The following is a 22,996-nucleotide window of genomic DNA, read 5'->3' on the forward strand; positions in this document are numbered from 1 at the left end:
TCGGACTGCGAATTAGAGCGCATGTGTGATACTTGAACAGGCTCAAAGGACAAAGGCAGTCTGAATGGGTACGCCAAAAAAAACATATGACATAAAAAATCGGAATTGTGCTTTAGGACCTGCGGTATGAACCTAGCCCTAGTTTGCTAGCTAGTTATGAAGTAGGTTAATTTGTTGATAAATAATAATAAAGAGTCATGAAATATACACAAAATACTATATGGACATAATACTTACAATACACGTATCAGCTCTTGCTGTTTAAAATAATCTTCTGGGATGTCAATTTTTACATACCTAGTCTGTGTGATCCACGGTAAATTTATTCCTGACAGCCAAAGTTGATAAGAATGAAAGATTCCCATTGGAGTCCATAGAAAATGCATGTGGGTCATTTTTGACCCACTTGTGGAAGCTTAGGGTATTAATACAAAAAAATGACAATTTCTTCAAATGTATAAAAAGTTCATCAAAAATTTGAATGGCATTATATCAAAAACATGTTTTTTGAGGACTACCTGGAATATAAATTGATAACAATTTTTCATTCCAAAGATATTTGAAGAAAACAACCTAACCGGGTCATTTTTGACCCACTTATGCATCTAGGGGTTAAGATCGACAGACGAGTCCACCAATATAATAATTAAACCCTGCTTTGCGGTTTTTCCACATTTCGCGGGGGGTTCTGGTCCGCATTAACTGTGAAAAAGGAGGGATACTGTATTGATTCATACTAGTTGCAGAATAAATGTGCGACGATTATCCTAAACTCCTCTAAGTTCCGCCCCTAATCCATATACAAGGCGCACTGTCGGCTTTTGAGAAAATTAAAGGCTTTCAGGTGCACCTTATCGTGCGGAAAATACGGTACTTGAGTTTAGAGCAGGGCGGTAAACCGAAAATTTACCGTTACCGAAATTCTTCACGATGACCGACGTAATTTTGACCATGTCGGTAAATTCGGTAATTTAATAAAAGAAGAAAATATAGTCTTTTCATCCCGCTTTGACTCTGTGTTGTTCGGCTATGTTCATTCCCCTTTAAGAAAGCAGACAGTGTGCTTACGTTTGGAGTCACATGGTTTTCAGGAAGCCAATCAAACAGAAGCCCGGTAGGCTAACGCTAGCAGCTAACGCTAGCGGCTAACGCTACAAGTAAACGGGATGAAGTCGGGCTTAAGTTAGCTTCGCCAAACTTTCACCCGACATTAAGCAAACTCTTGACGGGTTCCAGATAGGGATGAAAAAACCGAGGCTTTCTGAAACAATGAACCACTTTTAAGACAATTGCCCAAAATTGAATCACTGTTTGACACACTGCAAGAGCCCCATCTACTGGATAAACAGTGCACGTTTCTTTTTAAAAGTAAAGTTGACAAATTGCCTCAGCATTACATATCTTCAATAGAATTAAGTGGATGTCGTCTATTTCAACCAGGAGATCGTGTCGTCATTAAGTGTGATTTACACAATTAAAGTTGACCTCTTTAAGCCTGTGTCATTGCTTTTGCCTGTGAAGATGTGTTCAAAGCAGTATTTGTAATACACGACAGTGCTAGTCTTGTAAGTGGCTCGTCCTAGATGACGGGGAGTACCTATGTATTGTTTATTTTTTGTAAAAATTACAGTACAGTAAGCACAGGGCTTGGGAACAGGAATATTATTTATTGCATACTGTAAGGATTTCCAAAATCATAAGATGTAAATAATTGAGCCGAATAAAAGAAAGGAAAGGTTTGTGAAACATTTTATTTTTTAATTAAGTATAATTTCTTCTGGGGGGCGGGTGGATGTGTCGTATTTGTATCTATTCTAAATATCTAAACGTATGCCACTATCTAGTGTATAACAATGCGGAATGAATTTAATGAAATTCAAGTGATGATATTTTTCAAGTCATACAAGCTGTTATAAATGTTCACACAAGAATTCTTATTGTTTACAAGATTTTTTTTTAATACTTAATGTTTAGACTGCATGTGCAATTGTTAAATTGAAAGCTGGTAAATAAATTTAACGAGAAACTTAATTTGTATTCCATGCATTGATTCAAATTTTCAAATTATATAACAGTTTGCTTGGGCGAATTTATCGTCATTTATCGTTATCGAGGTAAATCTGCTCAATTTATCGGGATACGTACTTAAGGCCATATCGCCCAGCCCTACTTGAGTTATTGGATACATTTCAGCCCTGGAAGTAACTCACCCAGATGTCCATCGCCAGATGGTGAAAATTTGATAGGATGAGAGGAAGGTACAAACACAGCAGTCGGGGGAGCATTTGCTGTAGAAGTGGACATGCTGGAGAAAGACGTAGATGTGAAGTCATAGCGATGTTCTTTACTGGTGGATTCATCTGTTTTTCTGCACAACAGAAAAAAAACACGATCAGCAACAAGGACAATTCAAGACTAGAAGGAGGCTTCACCTGATTTGACAGCGCAGAGAAGCAACAGTAGAGATCCAATGAAGATGAAAGTCACACTAGAGTCATTAGCGGGGGGATAGAAACGAGAGGACTTGCTGTTAAGAACAGGATAAGCTGGGGTAGCGTGGTTTAGAGATGCCAGCTAGATTAGACAAGATCAAGAGCGACGCGTCTAATCAGCGAGTTAGTGATACTGATAGGCTTTACCTTGGCGCTTCTGCTTTGCTTTCCACAGGTTTACTCTTTGATTGCCTCTCAAAAGGCGGATCTAGGGGTAACATGGGGAGGAATACTATAAAATTCATGGAGATATACTGCATAAATTATTTTATACTAAACTATATTGTACTATACTATAAACTATATATGTACTATACTATACTATACTATACAGTCCCTGACAAAAGTCTTGTCACGCATCGATTTTGTAGAAACAATTGCTAATAACCTGACTTTTAATTATTCAATTGGTTTCCTAAATGGCTCATATGAACGCTAAGACCCTCCTAAATGATACAAAAATATATTTGTTTGACTGAAAAAAAGATTTATCATTTAATAAAGACATAAAGGTCAAATTTTGGCAAGACAAAAGTTTTGTCGCCTACAGAAAGAAGTGTGAAAATTGAACAAAAAAATGTACTTCAAATACAAAAATATGTTACATAACATAAGCAAATTAAGTAGTGGTGCTGTGAAATCCAAATTTAATATTTTGTATGACTTCCATGGGCTTCGGCAATGATTCATACAATTTAGTGATAAAGTTATCAGGAACATCAAAGAAAGCAGTCTTGCATGCCTCCCAGAGTTCATCAACATTCTTGGGTTTCGTCTTCCATGCTTCCTCTTTCATCCTACCCCAGACATGCTCAATGATGTTCATGTCTGGTAACTGGGCTGGCCAGTCCTGGAGTATGTTCATCTTCTTTGCCCTGAGGAACTTTGAGGTAGAGATTGAAGTATGCTATGGAGCACCATCCTGCTGCAGAATTTGTCCCTTTTTATAGTTAGGAATGTAAAAGGCAGCTAAGATTTGTTGATATTTCAGACTATTTATGTTGCCTTCCACCCTGCAGATCTCTCGCACACCCCCATACTGGATGTAACCCCAGACCATGATTTTGGTAATGAAGTAACCACCAAACTTCACTGTTTTCTGAGTGAATCTCGGATCCATGCAGGCTCCAGTAGGTCTCCTGCAATATTTGCGGCAACTGTGGTGTAATACAATGGAAGATTCATCTGAAAAATCCACCTTTTGCCACTTTTCCAGCGTCCATCCTTTTGACAGGCTGTGGGCCTTGGCAAATGCCACACGGTTTTTTGTCTGCTCCCTGAGAGATAAACAGTCTGAAATATCAACAAATCTTAGCTGCCTATTACATTCCTAACCATAAAAAGGGACAAACTCTGCAGCAGGATGGTGCTCCGTCGCATACTTTAATCTCTACCTCAGAGTTCCTCAAGGCAAAGAAGATCAAGGTCCTCCAGGACTGGCCCGCCCAGTCACCAGACAAGAACATCATTGAGCATGTCTGGGGTAGGATGAAAGAGGACGCATGGAAGACGAAATCCAAGAATGTTGATCAACTCTGCGAGGCATGCAAGACTGCTTTCTTTGATGTTCTTGATGACTTCATCAACATATTTTTGTATTTGAAGTACATTTTTTGTTGAATTTTCACGCTACTTTCTGTAGGCGTCAAAACTTTTGTCTTGCCAAAATTTGACCTTTATGTCTTCATTAAATGATAAATCTTTTTTCAGTGAAACAAATATATTTTTGTACATTCAACATCAGTTGGGAGGGTCTTAGCTTTCATATGAGCCATTTCTGAAACCAATTAAATAATTAAAAGTCAGGTTATTAGCAATTGTTTCTACAAAATGGATAAGCGACAAGACCTTTGTCAGGGACTGTATACTCGAGATAAACGTACAGCAGAAGGATGAAGATAGCTTGTTTTTCTGTTTATCCTAGAATGATTTCCTGACCAATGTATCGGTAATCGTTGTATCGCCATATGGTGACATCATCATTATCGTGAGCTTTGTAACGCAAATCGTATCGTGAGGTACTAAGAGGTTCCCACCCTTATTGACTACACACATTTTAGTAGTTGCAACATCAGGGGCATAGATTTGCATAGGGAGAGTATGGACATAACACTGCTAACTTTTCAGGATGTTCAAATTGTCCCCACCAACTTTAATCAACCTCATTTGCATTATATAATGGGTTCAGTTAGATTGTCTTCCCATATGTTATAAGGATAGAATAGATAGAACAGATCCCACCATTATTGAGTGAATTATTTTCATTATGTTCAGACTTACATGCCGCCCCCTTCGAAGAGAAATGATATTAGACGTTTTTTCGGCCAGCAGCAGCCACTGTAAAGCCTGAGTTATGCTTCTGCGTTGCGGTAACGGCATAGCGACTACGGCGTCAATGAGCATTCGATAGTTCTGCGGCGAGAGAACGTGTTACTCTGTAATTCACCGCCAAGCCACTAGAGGGGTGTGGCATTGTGTTTGTACGGTTTTGGGGGACTCTTGTCGACTTCCTCTAGTTTTCTTTCGGTTACACAGCAATGCCAACGGAGATAGAACGCTTGAATTTGAATTTGAATTTGGATCTTCAGCTCATCAACTTTGAACAACAAATATTGATCATACAAATGTTGAGGCACAGGCCACACAGGAGACTGATGCGGAGGTGGTCGTTAATGCAAGAATGTTTGTAAATGGCGGTAATTACGCGCTGAACCGGAAACAACAGTCTGAGCGGACCAATTACAGTCCATTTGCGTCACGTCACCACGCTTTGACGCGACGCATAGTCAGAATTTTGTTTAGCTGCACGTCAGGCTAGGGCGGAACGTCGTAAATCGGGTCTGCCTTGACAGCGTAGGCCTGCCGCAGAAGAATAGCTCACCCTTCAGTAATGTAAAAAGATGTCAATGTGGTGGAGGTGGGGAGCACGGCTTTAATTTTGCTACTGAAAGTCCGACCTGCATCAGTTAGCATTAGGGTTGTTCCGATCATGTTTTTTTGCTCCCGATCCGATCCCGATCGTTTTAGTTTGAGTGGGGAGAACAAGTATTTGATACACTGTCAATGGGAAAACCCATTGGCAGTGTATCAAATATTTATTCTCCCCACTGTAAGTACTGTATTTGTTTATTATGACAATAAATCCTCAAGATGGCATTTACATTATTAACATTCTTTCTGTGAGAGGGATCCACGGGTAGAAAGACTTGTGACTTTGTATATTGTGACTAAATATTGCCATCTATTGTATTTGTTGAGCTTTCAGTAAATGATACTGTAGCCATGCCCAAATGCATGATGGGAAGTGTAACCATGACTGTGCGTAGTGCTACCAATTGATATATCTTCTCTGCGTTGGGAAATAACATAAGGTGTTAAGAAAAAGATCAATTGCTGCCTTGCTTCCACACATTGCTTCCCATGATATTTCTAATAGTAGGGAAAGGGATTGTAAGGCTTTAGCCAATTAAGAAAAGGCTCCAAAGGCTGCCAAAATTCACTCTACTCATTTTACGCTGCCTTTTGTCTCTCTATATAGGTATAACGGCGCCATTACAGATTGAGCGCGACAATGCGTGAGTGGGTCGTGCAGTGCATGCATTAATTGCGTTAAATATTTTAACATGATACATTCTTTTTAAAATTAATTACCGCCGTTATCGGGATAAATTTGATAACCCTACCTTAAGCCTAAACTAAAGACTCTGGATGAGTGTAACATATTATGTCTGTAACGTTAAATACAATTAGAAAACGATTTAATTACAAAATATATATATATTTAAAAAAGGCATGGCCGATATTTTTTTGCCGATTCCGATACTTTGAAAATGACGTGATCAGACCCGATTGATCGGCATCACATCTCTAGTTAGCATAACATTAAACTGTGTGAACTTGCTAACCTGTCGATCTCAAGTAGAAAGCTGCTTAGAGCGAACATTAATTTAACTGTGCATTTATTAATTAAAATGTAAAATGTATGTATTTCGTTTCTTCATCATATATTTAAAAAAAAAAAAAAAAATTGCAGCCTATACAGACATTTTAACCCCCCACATAAAAAAAAATCACACACAAAAACACAACCACTGTAAATTTCCATTACATTTAAACTACGGAGACAAATCAACAACCTTCAGATTGTTCGAACAGCTTTAACATTTGATAGAAATCAACTCATTGGCTGTCATTGACGGCGACAATCCTAGTCCATTTGGACTGGTGGGGGGCAGGGCGGGGGGGGGGGGGGGGGGGTCCAAACATTAGAGGTGTCCCGGCAAAGATTTCCAATCCATCATCAACTCTCGGGTGTCTTTCATTTTGTTTTTGTTTTTTAAACTACTAGAAATAAAAATTAAAACAACACAAACCCCAAGTTATTAAAAAACAGAAGAGGCAAGAATCGAGATGGGACCATATGAGTAAAAAATGCTTTTTTTGGAGGGGTCCCAGATCACCCAGCCCTTCATCATAGGAAAGGAAATTACAGCCCCCTGGTGGTGATATTTCTATTAGCAGGTTAGGAAACCTGTTTGAGGTATTCCATTAAATTCTCAATATTTTTTCCTTTGGAGTTTTTGACAATGCTTACTGGTGAGTGTAACAAAATCACATATTTTCACGGACTAGACACTTGACAAAGGACTTTCTTTGTTTTGTATGAATGGGGGCAGACAAAGGGTCAAGGTGGGCTGTTGGTACGAGGCTAAAATAAATAGTTGATAAATTTGCTTGCCTGAAGCAGTTGTTGATCTTGTGTTGCCACGTTTGATCGCCTCGGCATTTGTGGACTGTTCACTGGGGGAAGGAAAGTCCCTGGTTGGACTTTTGTTGCATTCGACTTTTGACAAAGTGGATTTTTCAGGTGCGAAAGATACCACTTTCAAGCTGCAAATTGAAATTCATAATTCAAAAATGTTGCAAAAAAGGTTCACTTTTTTTTTAAAATCCAACACTTACTGTCTGTCTGCTGCTGAACGAATGGTAAACAGCCGTTTGTTGTTATTGTTGCAATTTTCCTCAGCAAGATTCTTTGCCGCTCTCCCCTTATCGATCTTCGGCCATTGCGGGAATGCCGGCTCCGTGGACTGCCCTGGTGGTGACGCAGCTTGGAAAAAGCTCTGCCGGGCCGCTTGAGTCTTCTGCGCAGAGGTGGTCCAGCACTGACTCGGGGGTTTGGGATGGACGGGCTGGGAAGACGGTGGGGGCTTGATTTCGATGACACTATTCAACAACTCTGACGGAGATTCGAGCCGAGCATCAGAGGAGGATTTGGAACTCTTCTCGGGGTGTACTTTGCACACAAAAGTATTCGGATTCTTCCCTGGTTTGTATCCCCCCGCATGCAGCGTGCCGGAACACTCGCAGCATCTGGAATTCCGGCACAACAAAACCATCATCATTTTGGACTCAAAGGTTTGAGAATGACTGTCTTACATGAAACAGCTCCTGTGAAAGAGTTTGCCATCGACAAAGTGCCTTTGGACCAGATGAACGTGACTCTTGCACGCCACACATTTACTGTTGAAAGTTCCACTTTTGTTGGCATTTGTATTCTGTGGAACAACTTCACAATCACAATCTGATCTCTTGCGAGCATTGGTGCAGGTTTAATCGATGACATGATCCTACCTGAGTGGCAGTTTTCGCCATCTTGGGAGACGACCGGTCGGCGATAATGGAAGGAGCCGGATTCTTGACGACGGCCACTGGAAGACCCTTCTTATCTGACGGCCCCTCCGATGGCCGCTTCACTCCTATTGAAGTGTAAGGAAAAAGGGTAACGCTTTACAATAAGGGTCCGTTGATTAACATTAGTTAATGCATTTTTAGACAATAACTCATGTTTAAGTAACATGACAATAATTCATTTAATCCCTTAGCTAACATTTATTAACATATTAATTAACATGAGTTAATGCATTAGTTAATGCATTTTAAGACCATAACTAATGTTTAAGTAACATTAAAATAATTAATATAATTGCTTATCTAACATTTATTTTATTAATATATTAATTAACATGAGTTAATGCATAGCCAGACAGTAACTAATAGTTTGGTAAAATTAAAAAAAATATATAGGCCTATATAGGGTTAGGGTTTAGGGTTTGTTAACTTAAGCATTTATAATTTCTTAGTTAATGGACACATGTGCTACACTTTACAATAAGGGTCCAAAAAACATTCAGTAATGGTTAATAAAGGTTAAGAGGGGGGAATTTAAGCATTTATAATTTCTTAGTTAAGGTTATAATTTATTATATAATATATTACTTAACATTAATTCACATATACATTAGTGCATTAATAAATAGTTATTAATATATTCAGGCATGAAAATGGGTCAGGGGTTAAAAAGGTGAGAAGGGTGTGGAGGAAATATGTTCCAGTACACTGTACACCCCAACAAAATATTGAGCTCTGTCGACCCACACTGTGTTTCAGCAGGGCCATGCAGAGACCGGTGGAGGGGCGGGTGCTCGTAGATCAAAAGGGGCACATGAACAAGTATTTAATACACCTTAATACAACATAACTTCAATTTTAACCAGCTTTAGATAATAATTGGATGTGACTGTGACATACTTTAATTGGGAGGGGGCAACAGTGAATAGAAATCAAAACTGTCATCAACACTTTCTGACTGTGACTCAGTCAGTCTGCCTCTTTTCTTCCTTCAACCTCTACATCAAAACTTCCTTCCTCAACTTGTTCATCTGAGAACAAACCACATCAGATGGTCACTGAGCCACCAACAGCACAGTTTTCTTAAAACTATTATTTCATTATTATCCATACTTAACACCTCTAGCACCTAATGATTTATAAAGCAATGACATAAAAATCTTATAGAAAAATAACATTGTAATTGTGTTTATAATTGTATTTAATACATGACTATCCTTGCAAACTTGTTCTTACCAGGTCTGCTATTCACCCAGCTGATTAGGTATCCACTGCCTTTAGCAGCCTCATCTAACTCCTTTTTTTATCCCTCAATCTCCCTTCCCTACGACGCATGTCTATGTAATGAAATATAAATATTTAAAAAAACAAAAAAACAGACTCCCCGGTTTCTTTTAGTTTTAAAGCTTTCTTAATTTCTTTCTCTCTCAATAACGATGGAGGTAGATTTGTGTTTTTATTATTCAATCAAAAAACAAAGTTACTTCTATCAAAAACAAAGTTGCTTCAATCAAAATACAGTATATACTTTTAATCCCCAAAAAGTCACTTCAATAAAAAAAATTGTTTTTGATTGCAAAAATAAATTTGAGACAAAAAAAGCATTTGAAAACTATTTTTCTTGATTGAAACAAATTTTTTCATTGAAGTAATGTTGTTTTGCGTTTGGGCCACATTTTGGCTAGGACATTTGTGTCTTTATTATTCAATCAAATAAAAAATATATATATAAAAAGAAAAACTTTGCTCATGTGTCAATCACCGTTTACCAAAGCCTGAGAGGGTTTGAGTAGACTCACCATGAAGCATTTAATAAAGCCAAGCATTTTCTTACTACTTTATTCTTGTTTAAAAATAATTCGGTGGGGCAGTAACATGTTTAAAACTTATCATAATTCTTACATTTTGAAGTACTTGAAAACCATTTATAAATGATACTTTGGTGAAAAAAGTGAAAAAACGTCTTATATATATATGTATCTTTTTTCCAATGTAAAATCTGAATAAATGCATTGAACACGCACAAAAAAATGGGGGGGTGGGGGGGCGCTACTTTGCGGTTTTCACTTATTGCGGCGGGTTCTGGTCCCCATTAACCGCGAAAAACGAGGGGTCCCTGTATTTCTGAAAAGCTTTAAGAAGCAGGACTCATTCCCACCACTCGTCGGGCCGGTGTTGTGCCGACACCGGCCGTCAGCTCAAATCCAAGCCGAAAATAACGCGTCTCCGGCGGACGACGGGAGCGATGTGAGGCGCCCCCTCCATCCGAGAGCATGCCACTTAATTTGACTCAACAGTGTGTTTCTTCATTTATATTACCGCTAAATACACAAGCTTGACGCCGATTTAACGGGAGCTATTTTTTTTCATGGGAGATTTGGCTAGCTCTGGCAGTGTTCAACGCAAGCTGCAACGAATGGCAGTAACTTTTTTATATCGCAAAATGTGAAAACGATTGAAACCATTACTCACCATATTCAATCTGCTGGCAAATACAGGCAAGTGTGTATGGTGCGCTATGGTCTGCCCCGGTGTGGATAAGGCCTGCTTTTTGTTTTCGCAGCTTTGCAATGCAACCAAAGGCTCTGCGAGCACTCCATGTACAGTAAGGAGTGCGCGCGTTTGGAATAATGGAACGCAGTTTGGGCCGATGATTGGTTCTCGTCAGCGAAGCATCTAGAAGGATTTGCTGACTTGTTCTTAAGTGCTCAGTTTACGTACTAAGTTAATCACATGATGATAATAATAATTAAATAAAACCTCCCGACCCCCCCCGCCTCCCAAAAAGAATTTCTCCTCGGATCTACGCAATTCACGTCGGTCGCCCTTTTTGACATCAAAACGGCGAATTTCGCCGAAAGGTGAGAGATTTTCATGCCTGTATATTAATACATGCTAGATAAGCAATAATATTAATTATTGTAATGTTACTTAAACATGATTTATTGTCTAAAAATGCATTAACTAATGTTAATTAAGGGACCCTAATTGTAAAGTGTTCCTGAAAAAAGTTTGAAGCAGGATGTTGTTCACCATTTCAATGGATTTTGGTAAAAATGACCCGTCCTGCAACGGTTAATCGATTAATTAGAATACCTCGATTGGAAAAAAGCTTCGATTCAAATTTTGCTGCTTTAAGGATTCGTTTAATTAGAGTGGCGTCGTAATGGTTTGTTTTGAAAGTGTTTGCATTTAGTTTTATTGATTTGATTGGATGCACTATCCTCTAGTGTCAACAGTAAATGTGACAAATCATTTAACATGGCTGAATCCAGCTGCACCCTGTTAAGACCAACATGAGGTAAGTTTTTGTTTGAGCTAATACGTTATTATGCATTCGTAATTTAGTTTATAGGTATATTTAACAGCATTTTGTGGGAATATGCGTTTGAACGATTTGTTAAGAGCATTGTAAAAAAAAAAAATGTTAGCATTTTATAGTATTTAAGCTAGCAGAGTTTTGCAAGTCAAGTCAGCCAATTTTTTATTTGTTGTACTTCGATCCATTTTTTTTTTTTCATTCCATTTGAGACTAAGTTTAGGTATTAATTTTTAAATGCATTTATTTCTCTGGAAATGAAAGTGCAATTCTGCAGTTTGAAGAAACACTCGGGAATTACATTTTGTATTTGCATTTAATGCTCTTTTGAAAGTGCAATCTTCACAAGCCTCTCCTAAAATGTATTCTGCAACACATTAAATGTTCCTAATCCGATTACTTGATTATTCCAACTAACTGATCGATGAATCAATTACTTAAATAACATAATTTTCGGGCTATAAGCCGCTACTTTGTTTCCTTCATTTTGAATCCTGCAGCTTATAGTTCAGTGCGGCTTATTTGTTAATTTATTTGGGTTAATAGGTAACACTTTTTTTGACAACAATGTTATAAGACTGTCATTAGAAAGCTATAATTATGACATGACATTATCATGGTAATTACTGAATGCTAATGACAGATGTCATTAAGTGTCATCCGACAAATTATGTCACAAACTCCATTTATGTCCGGCTCGGATCATTTACATCCATTCAAAAGTGAGATAACTTTACGAAAAACACTAAATGACATCTGTCATAAGCATTCATTAATGCTCAGGACAGTGTCATGTCATAATTATGATTGTCTAATGACAGTCTTATGGCACCACTGTCAAATAAAGTCTTACCAAATACCATAACTAGCAAATAATGAAACAACTAGAACAGTAACTGAAGAAATAATTAGCACAGAACATGAATTTTAATTGTTATCTACATCTGTAGTCAGTGCTCCAATGCATGCTAAGAGGCATGTTGAACAACAACAACAGTGTTGACAGCAGGTGGCAGCAGAGGTTGACTGTCTGCCCCAAGGGAGCAGTGATGGCGAAATGAAGCTTTTTGAAGCTATGAAGCTTTGCAAGCAATTGGGTCAAAGCTTCATGGTGGTTCATTTGGTCTTCTGACAGTCGTATGATGCCGCTGTCAAATAAAGTGTTACCGGTTAATATCTTTTGGTGTAAATATCCCATAATACAGTGAGGACAGCTGCAGCTTTTAGTCCAGTGCAGCTCATCTATGAACAATTGCCCTTTTCGTGTCAAATTTGGTGGTTGGCGGCTTATAGTCAAGTGCGCCTTTTAGTCCGAAAATTACGGTAATCGATTGCTGCAGCCCTAAAAAAGGAAAAAGAAATAAAAAGACGACGAAAAGCATCAAAAGTGTGTGTAATTTTATAATCTGAACAACAACTTGCTAGCCTATAAATTACGACAAATTCAAAATTCTTACTGGGCTGTCGTGTTTTAAAGTAATTGTAGTACTGTGACACGTAGGTAAGAATGCTGAGTCTGTCGGGGACCTTTAAGGCCACCATGTCCTCTGCGTCCAGAAGAGCCGGGATTCCCAACTCCTCTTCCGCCACCTGAAAAGCCTTCAGAAGGAAAACATGGAAATTCAAGAGGTCTGCGTCATCAGTCGGACAACACAATCGACTTTAAATAGAGCTCACTTCCTGTGCAGGGATACAAAAGGGAGCAACTTGAACATGACTTTTAAATGTAGAGTCTGAATATGACAAGAGTTACTTTTGTTTAAATTGTTTCTTATCTAACAGCCATGCAGGAAACGTGACACTTGATGAAATATACAAGGGTGTCCATTACAGAACTCATGTTTCCTTTAGCAAGGGGCCGTATGGGGACTCATGTCTGAGCTGCAACTATGTCACAGGAAGCCAACTTTTGCGAGGTCATCATTCATTGACAGAGCGCACGGTAACACGCCGATAAGGCATCCTCGGGAGGATGCCGTGCAAAAACAAAACAAAAAAAAGGGAAAACTGACTAAAATCACAGAAGAGTCAGCTTTAGGATGTGAAAAATTACACTTTCTTAACATTTACTGCAGATTGAGTTTGATGTATAAGTTTAGTGAGTTGTGCAAGGCAAATAAATGAATAGTAAAAATGAACACTATAGCCCTTAAAACTTAAACATCCCCTCTTCAGAAAGAAGTCCCCACTCGCCCCCACCAGTTGCCCTTATCAAGCCGGTGCACATTGCTGGACGTGTGACATCACAGGTCATGTTTTAAAGGGACGAACAAGATGACGTCTCACCAGTTTGTTGTTTTCAAACACATCCTCCATGCGAAGAGAGTTGTAATCTCTGCAAACACACATGCAAAGTAAAAAAAAAAAAAACTTGTGACACCAATAATGCTTTACTATCCTATGCGGACTCCGGGTATTTTTGAAGTTTTTTTTTTTTATTCACCAATAATAGTCACTTGCCCTAAAGCAGGGGTGTCCAAATTCTGTTTCTTTGTGGGCCGCTTTCAGAAAATCAAGAGATACACGTGTCAAGTTGAAAATTTTAAAATGGATCCGCGGTATTTTTTGGGAGTATAAGTCGCACCAGCTCAAAAATGAAGAGGAAGAAAAAAACATATAAGTCGCACGGGAGTATACAGTGGGGCAAATAAGTATTTAGTCAACCACCAAATGTGCAAGTTCTCCTACTTGAAAAGATCAGAGAGGCCTGTAATTGTCAACATGGGTAATCCTCAACCATGAGAGACAGAATGTGGAAAAAAAATAGAAAATCACAGTTTGAGCTTTAAAGAACTTATTTCCAAATTACAGTGGAAAACAAGTATTGGGTCACCTACAAACAAGCAAGAGTTCTGGCTGTCAAAGAGGTCTAACTTCTTCTAACGAGGTCTAACGAGGCTCCACTCGTTACCTGTATTAATGGCACCTTTTTTAACTCAGTATCGGTATAAAAGGGACCTGTCCACAAACTCAGTCAGTCATACTCCAAACTCCTCTATGGCCAAGACCAAAGAGCTGTCGAAAGACACCAGTGATAAAATTGTAGACCTGCACCAGGCTGGGAAGACTGAATCTGCAATAGGTTAAACGCTTGGTGTAAAGAAATCAACTGTGGGAGCAATTATTAGAAAATGGAAGACATACAAGACCACTGATAATCTCCCTCGATCTGGGGCTCCATGCAAGAATTCCCCCCGTAGCGTCAAAATGATAACAAGAATGGTGAGCAAAAATCCCAGAACCACACGGGGGGACCTAGTGAATGACCTACAGAGAGCTGGGACCACAGTAACAAAGGCTACTATCAGTAAAACAATGCGCCGCCAGGGAGTCAAATCCTGCACTGCCACACGGGTCGCCCTGCTGAAGAAAGTACACGTTCAGACCCGTCTGCGGTTTCGCAGAGAGCATTGGATGATCCAGAAGAGGACTGGGAGAATGTGTTATGGTCAGATGAAACCAAAATACAACTTTTTGGTAGAAACACAGGTTTTCGTGTTTGGAGGAGAAAGAATACTGAATTGCATCCGAAGAACACCATACCCACTGTGAAGCATGGGGGTGGAAACATCATGCTTTGGGGCTGTTTTTCTGCAAAGGGACCAGGACGATTGATCCGTGTAAAAGAAAGAATGAATGGGGCCATGTATCGAGAGATTTTGAGTGAAAATCTCCTTCCATCAGCAAGGGCATTGAAGATGAGCTGTGGCTGGGTCTTTCAGCATGACAATGATCCCAAACACACAGCCAGGGCAACAAAGGAGTGGCTTCGTAAGAAGCATTTCAAGGTCCTGGAGTGGCCTAGCCAGTCTCCAGATCTCAACCCCATAGAAAATCTGTGGAGGGAGTTGAAAATCTGTGTTGCCCAACGACAGCCCCAAAACATCACTGCTCTAGAGGAGATCTGCATGGAGGAATGGGCCAAAATACCAGCAGCAGTGTGTGAAAAGCTTGTGAAGAGTTACAGAAAACGTTTGGCCTCTGTTATTGCCAACAAAGGGTACATAACAAAGTATTGAGATGAACTTTTGGTATTGACCAAATACTTATTTTTCACATTCTTTAAAAATCAAACAATGTGATTTTCTGGGTTATGTTTTTCCACATTCTGTCGCACATGGTTGAGGTTTACCCATGTTGTCATTACAGGCCTCTCTAATGTTTTCAAGTGGCAATTTAGTAATTTTATAAAGAGTAATGTGTGATTTTAGTACTTGTGTCTAGCAAGGGCGTTGGGTTGGTCTCAACATTGGTAGGGATGCTTTAAAGGAAATTTACAGTGGTTGTGTTTTTGTGTGGTTTTTTTTTTTTTTTAGGGGGGGGTTGTAAAAATGTCTGCATAGGCTGCCAATAAAGATATTTTTTTAAATATATGATGTAGAAATAAAATAAATACATTTTAATAAATGAATAAATGCACTGTTGAATTAACGTTAACAGTAGAAAACACATATAGGAGGACGCTTCCCTCTAAGCAACTTTCTATTCGAGATTTACATGTTAGCAAGTTCACACAGTTTAATGTTATGCTAACTATGATGCAGGTCGGAATTTCAGGAGCAAGATTAGTGGCTTGTTCCCCACCTCCACCACATTGACGTCTTTTTACATTACTACATTACATTACATAACCGGAAGAAAACTAGAGGAAGTCGAAAAAAGTCCCCCAAAACCGTACAAACACAATACCACACTCCTTTAGTGGCTTGGCGGTGAATTACAGAGCAACGCGTTCCCTTGCCGCAGAACAATCGAATTCTCATTGACGCCATAGTCTCGCCGTAGTCGCTACGCCGTCACCGCAACGCAGAAGCATAAAACAGGCTTTACAGCGGCTGCTGCTGGCTGAAAAAACTTCTAATATCCTTTCTCTTCGAAGGGGGCGGCATGTAAGTCTTAACATAATGAAAATAATTCACTTGATAATGGTATAGTCTATTGATTTCTATCCATTCTATCCTTACAACATATGGGAAGACAATCCAACTAAGCTCATTATATAATGCAAAAAAGGTTCATTAAAAGTGGGGACAATTTGAGCATCCTGAAAAGTTATGTGTTATGTCCCTACGTCCCTGTGCAAATCTACGCCGTGTCTAATGTATTCATGATTTTACTTCTTTTAAGCAGAGGAAACTCAATATTGTACGTATGTCCCACTGTTGCCATTTATTATTATAGCGTTTAGGAGTCATATATGGTATTCAGTAACACAGTAAGAGCTTTATCGTTTGTAATTCTGTGTCAACCAATTAGTGTTCTCTTGTACACTGCAACATGCTGTATGAATGATGAATACTGAACATTAGTGACATGACTACAATTTTCAAAGTGCAAAGGTACTTACATGAGGTCGGGTCTGTGCTTGTGGATGAGCGCGCAGAAGGCCAGTCCGCTCCGGAAAGACGTGGTCATGTTGGTAATGTTCACATCCCGGTAGCCGACACATTGAGACCGACACCATTCCTCCAGAGCCTGAATGGCAGACATGCTACCAAATCGCTCTCTAGTGTTTGGAAGTGAGCGAAGTATGGAGAAGATTGTCAAAGAAGAGGTGGATGAGGGTGGAACGGGGGTGTGTACGTCCTGTTTGTTGGGCGAGTGAGCGATTGGCTTGACTTTCTGCGTCGAATGATGCGCAACTGCTTATTCGTCAGTCAAGTAACAAGGGCGAAATTGTTTAAAAGTCACCTGTGGAATATTTAAACAAACAATAATCAGTATAAATAATAATTATAATAATTATATTATATATATTATACATATTATATTTTTAAAAAATAGATACAATTTAATAATATTTGAAAACATTACTTACTAAAACAAGAGGGGAAAACGTTTTGTATTCAACTTTTTCAAACATTTATACATACAGTGGGGAGAACAAGTATTTGATACACTGCCAATGGGCCCATTGGCAGAGTATCAAATACTTGTTCTCCCCACTGTACTAGGCTACCTACGAGGAAAATATCTTCCACAAAAGTAATGATAGAGAGAAGAAATCCAGCCTATGCTGGTTTCTGTGTCAGCAAAATCAGTTGCAAAACACAACAAATCCAGGAGAACCTTGCTGGATTTGTTCGTGTTTTGGTTAGGGTGGCCATACGTCCTGTATTATGTAGGACAGTCCTTCATCTAAATCAGACAGCGCAGCCTAACCCTCCTCCCGCAGCCCAGCAAAGGACCCATCGTCAACCCGGGATTCTGGGGTGGTCCCCTGGCCACCCGCGCCCCCATCAACCGTCCTACAGGGTTGGGAAGAGGGGACACCCCTCACCCTCGTCCGCCCACGAGCCACAGCTGCAGCCCCCAACAGGTGTTGTGCCGAAAAATAGCCGCCCCGCGTGAAGTGTCCCCCCTGACGGGAACGCTTAATTATAATGCTTTATTGAGCGTTAATTTTATTTATTTGTCCATTTATTTTATTATTGAGCGCCCACACGTCACTCGAACATCTTTTTCTTACCAATCGATGGACATGGAAACGATTTTCTTGTACCGTCAATATGTCTTATTTTACTCTGCTTGAATTAATAAATGTCATACCTGTGTGACTCTCATTGGGATATGGTCGTGAAAACTTGTAGACTAATACATTTCTGTTCAAAGATGGTTATGTGGCCCAGTCCACTATTTTTTTTTACTAAAATACAGTACTAGCATTTTGTGTAATTTATTTATTTAAAACTGATTTTACAGTCTTAAATCCATTACTGTAAAGCGTCCATGAAAAGATTTGATGTTTTCACCTCAATAAAGCGTTATAAATAAGCATTCCCGTCAGGGGGGACACTTCACGCGGGTCGGCTATTTTTCGGCACAACACCGCCACGGGGCGACATGACATCGGAGCCTCGACCTCCCCCCACTCCCGCGGCCGGCAGCCGAGGCAGAGGGGAGGTCACACCCCAGGAGCCATGCATTTTACAGCATGTATCTGTACTTTTTACTCCATTACTTTTCAAATAGTGTAGCACACGAATGCTATTTTTAGACCATACGTCGCCACCTTAACCCAGAAGTGGGTCAACATAGACATGCCCTCGCATACAACTCATGTTATTAGTCCTTTTTTTCTTCCAGTAATCTTTAAAAAAAAAAAAAAAAAAAAAAAACATGCCGAGTAAACACTGCTGCTATGGAACTTGTAGAAACGACTCTAGACATCACGACATATGAAGGATCTTTTCTTCATACATTTCTCGAAGCCAAAAATTCAGAGGACAAAATGTGAAGAATGGATCAACTTGTGCGGACGTCAAAAGTTGAAGCTATTCACCTTCATATGCAGTCAACATTTTGTTGGGGGCCATGGTCCTACAGAGGACGAAGAGGTAAGCCATTTTGATGCCGTGCTGTTTTTATCTGACAATGAATGACCTGAAAAAAATTAAAATGGTATTTGACTGCCACTGTTGTTACCGTTCCTGTTGTAAAAAAACAACTTAAGTAAGAGGGATGTGTAAATAAATTATAGAATTAAGATTTGTTATTAATGAAAAAATTAAAAATGTTCGTTGGCTGTCACTGAGTAGCATTTGTGACACAACTATAGCAATGTAAATTACCCCCAAGAACGTTCAGAGACGTAAGACAACCAAAGGATATAATATATAAGAAAGACGGGGCATATGATGGTAAAGGATAGATTGTTCAAACAGGATAATGTCATTGTCAGTGGTATAAGGCACACGAGAAAAAGGTGCCGATAAAAAAGCTAACTTTGGATCAGGTTGGTCTTTTTCAGCCATCGACACTCAAGCCATCTCTTTAACTGAACATTTGTATGTTCTATACCAGTGTATTTAGAACCAGGGACATAATTTTCGGGGAAAATTGGTAGGTTTAGCTCAGCAAACATCTCGTGTGTACAGTATTTACTATTAGGGACAAACAGGAGGTGGACCCGCCCAGCAACAATTGCTAACGTCATGAATATTAATGAGCAAAAGTGACATGTTGCTTGCGGTACGCCTTTGTCACCTGCCTTACACGTTACTTTTGTTTGTTTGTTTTTTGTCATTGTGAATTGATAGTTTCGTTTTCATGCCCCCAGCGCAATCTATAAACCTGTGCAACTATACCGTAATTAAGTACTGGAGGCAGCAACATGAGTACAAGCAAGATGAGAAAGGTGAACAAGATATTGACCAATAAAAACCAACAGTGAGAGGAGCGCGCTGATGATCAGCCCATCAGTAAGCGCTGCAGGAGCCTGATAACGATCCTGATTATTTTATTCAGATGTGTTGGAGGAGGGAGACATGGAAAACAAGCTGGACTGCGGCTCTCGAGGACCGGACTTGGGCACCCCTGCAGTAAAGTCACTTTCCAATATATCAAACCGTTTCATTCATAAGAAGGGTTGAAGTGTATTATATTGTGTAAGACGGTACACAAGAGAGCCCGCCCGTCTCATCAGACCATAGGACATGGTTCCAGTAATCCATGTGCTTTGTTGACATGTCTTCAGCAAACTGTTTGCAGGCTTTCTTGTGTACCATCTTCAGAAGAGGCTTCCTCCTGGGGTGACAGCCATGCACACCAATTTGATGTAGAGTGCGGCGTATGGTCTGAGCACTAACAGGCTGACCCCTCACCTCTTCAATCTCTGCAGCAATGCTGACAGCACTCCTGTAATGAGTCACATGACATTTTGGAGGAAAAATGACAAGCAGTACTCAATTTGGACATTTAGGGATGAACGTAGTTTCTAAGGGGTGTACTCACTTTTGTTGCCAGGGCTTTAGATATTAATGGCTATATTTTGAGTTATTTTGAGGGGAAAATAAATGAACTCTATTATGTAAGCTGCACACAGACTACTTTTCATTGTGTCAAAGTGTCATTTTGTCAGTGTTGTCCCATGAAAAGATAGTTAAATATCTGCAGAAATGCAAGGGGTGTACTCACTTTTGTGATACATTGTATTTTATTTGATTGCAATCTCATTCGCAAGTTACCTTGTTCTACAAACGGTAGGTCTTGAAATTGGTCACTGTGTGACAACACACCGTCCCTTATTATGCAAATATCTGACCATTTCTTTCTTCCTTCTGATTTGTGTTGGCCACTTACAGGTTCTTAATTAAACTGCACCAAGCATACAGTAGATAAATAATGAAGTATTTAAATCTTTACAATCACATCTGCAGTGGTTAGTACTAGGGTTATTCCGATCATGTTTTTTTGCTCCTGATCCGATCCCGATAGTTTTTGTTTGAGTATCTGCCGATCCCGATATTTCCCGATCCGATTGCTTTTTTTTTTTTTGCTCCTGATTCAATTCAATTCAATTCAATTCAATTTAATTCATTCACACACATTCATATTTACAAATTGTACATCATATCATAGTGCTGAATCAAGATTATGTGTGAGTCAGGTCTCCTTAAGAAGCTACTAAAAGCTTATAGTCAGGAGCCTGCGTACATCAAGGCAATCAAGAAAAAAATGATCAGATGAGCAGAAGGGTGAGTTGTCGTATTTTACAGTGTTCTCATTCACCCACACACATACAGAAAAAAAATAAATAAATAATAATAATAATAATAATAAATGAAAAGAAATACTTCTAATTCTAATCATTCTCGAAAAATTTTCCCGATCATATACATTTTGGCAATGCATTAAGAAAAAAATGAATAAAACTCGGACGAATGTATACAGTTGTGGTCAAAAGTTTACATACACTTGTGAAGAACATAATGTCATGGCTCTCTTGAGTTTCCAGTTATTTCTACAACTCTGATTTTTCTCTGATAGAGTGATTGGAACAGATACTTCTTTGTCACAAAAAACATTCATGAAGTTTAGTTCTTTTATGACTTTATTATGGGTGAACAGAAAAAAGTGATCAAATCTGCTGGGTCAAAAATATACATACAGCAGCGCTACTATTTGGTAACATGTCCCTTGGCCATTTTCACTTCAATTAGGCGCTTTTAGTAGCCATCCACAAGCTTCTGGTTGAATCTTTGACCACTCCTCTTGACAAAATTGGTGCAGTTCAGTTAAATTTGATGGCTTTCTGACATGGACTTGTTTCTTCAGCATTGTCCACAAGTTCTCAACGGGGTTTAAGTCAGGACTTTGGGAAGGCCATTCGAAAACCTTAATTCTAGCCTGATTTAGCCATTGGATTACCACTTTTGATGTGTGTTTGGGGTCATTGTCCTGTTGGAACACCCAACTGCGCCCAAGACCCAATCTTCGGGCTGATGACGTTAGGTTAGCTTGAAGAATTTGAAGGTAATCCTCCTTCTTCATTATCCCATTTACTCTCTGTAAAGCACCAGTTCCATTGGCAGCAAAACAGCCCCACAGCATAATACTACCACCACCGTGCTTGACGGTAGGCATGGTGTACTTGGGGTTAAAGGCCTCACCTTTTCTCCTCCAAACATATTGCTGGGCATTGTGGCCAAACGGCTTGATTTTTGTTTCGTCTGATCTTTGTCCATGTGATTAGCAGCAAACTTCAATCGAGGCTTAAGGTGCCGCTTTTGGAGCAAGGGCCTCCTTCTTGCACGGCAGCCTCTCAGTCCATGGAGATGCAAAAAACGCTGGACTGTGGACACTGACACCTGTGTTCCAGCAGCTTCTAATTCTTGGCAGATCTGCTTTTTGGTGATTCTTGGTTGAATCCTCACCCTCCTGACCAATTTTCTCTCAGCAGCAGGTGATAGCTTGCGTTTTCTTCCTGATCGTGGCAGTGACAAAACCGTGCCATGCACTTTATACTTACAAACAATTGTTTGCACTGTCACTCTTGGGACCTGCAGCTGCTTTGAAATGGGTCCAAGTGACTTTCCTGACTTGTTCAAGTCAATGATTCGCTTTTTCAGATCCACGTATGTATATTTTTGACCCAGCAGATTTGATCACTTTTTCTGTTAACCCATAATAAAGTCATAGAAGAACCAAACTTCATGAATGGTTTTTGTGACAAAGAAGTATCTGTTCCAATCACTCTATCGGAGAAAAATCAGAGTTGTAGAAATAACTGGAAACTCAAGAGAGCCATGACATTATGTTCTTCACAAGTGTATGTAAACTTTTGACCACAACTCCACATTCAAAATACAGTACATAAGTACTGTATTTGTTTATTATGACAATAAATCCTCAAGATGGCATTTACATTATTAACATTCTTTCTGTGAGCGGTATCCCCAGATAGAAAGACTTTTAATTCTTAAAGGATAAATGTGACTTTGTATATTGTGACTAAATATTGCCATCTAGTGTATTTGTTGAGCTTTCAGTAAATGATACTGTAGCCATTTAACTGTTCTGCCCAAATGCATTATGGGAAGTGCAACCATGAATGTGCGTAGTGGTACCAATTGATACATCATCTCTGCGTTGGGAAATTACGTAGGGTGTTAAGAAAAAGATCAATTACTACCATTCTTCCCCACATTGTTTCCCACGATATTTCTAATTGTAGGGAGAGGGATTGTAAGGCTTTAGTCAATTAAGGAAAGGC

At 39.3% G+C, this 22,996-nt stretch overlaps 1 protein-coding gene across 1 annotated transcript in view; it reads right to left on the minus strand.

Moving 5' to 3' along the window:
• micall2a (mical-like 2a) overlaps positions 1 to 17,035 on the minus strand; it is a 34,694-nt gene extending 17,659 nt beyond the window's left edge. Inside the window, exons 1-9 of the mRNA XM_057860686.1 lie at positions 16,850 to 17,035; positions 13,789 to 13,837; positions 12,960 to 13,101; positions 8,127 to 8,251; positions 7,932 to 8,050; positions 7,455 to 7,865; positions 7,141 to 7,382; positions 2,640 to 2,700; positions 2,211 to 2,368 (exon numbers count right to left, since the gene is read on the minus strand). Coding sequence (XP_057716669.1) covers positions 2,211 to 2,368; positions 2,640 to 2,700; positions 7,141 to 7,382; positions 7,455 to 7,865; positions 7,932 to 8,050; positions 8,127 to 8,251; positions 12,960 to 13,101; positions 13,789 to 13,837; positions 16,850 to 16,992 — 1,450 coding nt within the window. The 5' untranslated portion in view covers positions 16,993 to 17,035. The remainder of the gene's footprint in view (positions 1 to 2,210; positions 2,369 to 2,639; positions 2,701 to 7,140; positions 7,383 to 7,454; positions 7,866 to 7,931; positions 8,051 to 8,126; positions 8,252 to 12,959; positions 13,102 to 13,788; positions 13,838 to 16,849) is intronic.
• Positions 17,036 to 22,996: the final 5,961 nt, after the last annotated feature.

Source organism: Corythoichthys intestinalis, chromosome 16 (genome assembly GCF_030265065.1).
Source record: "Corythoichthys intestinalis isolate RoL2023-P3 chromosome 16, ASM3026506v1, whole genome shotgun sequence".
Taxonomy (NCBI): Eukaryota; Metazoa; Chordata; class Actinopteri; order Syngnathiformes; family Syngnathidae; genus Corythoichthys; species Corythoichthys intestinalis.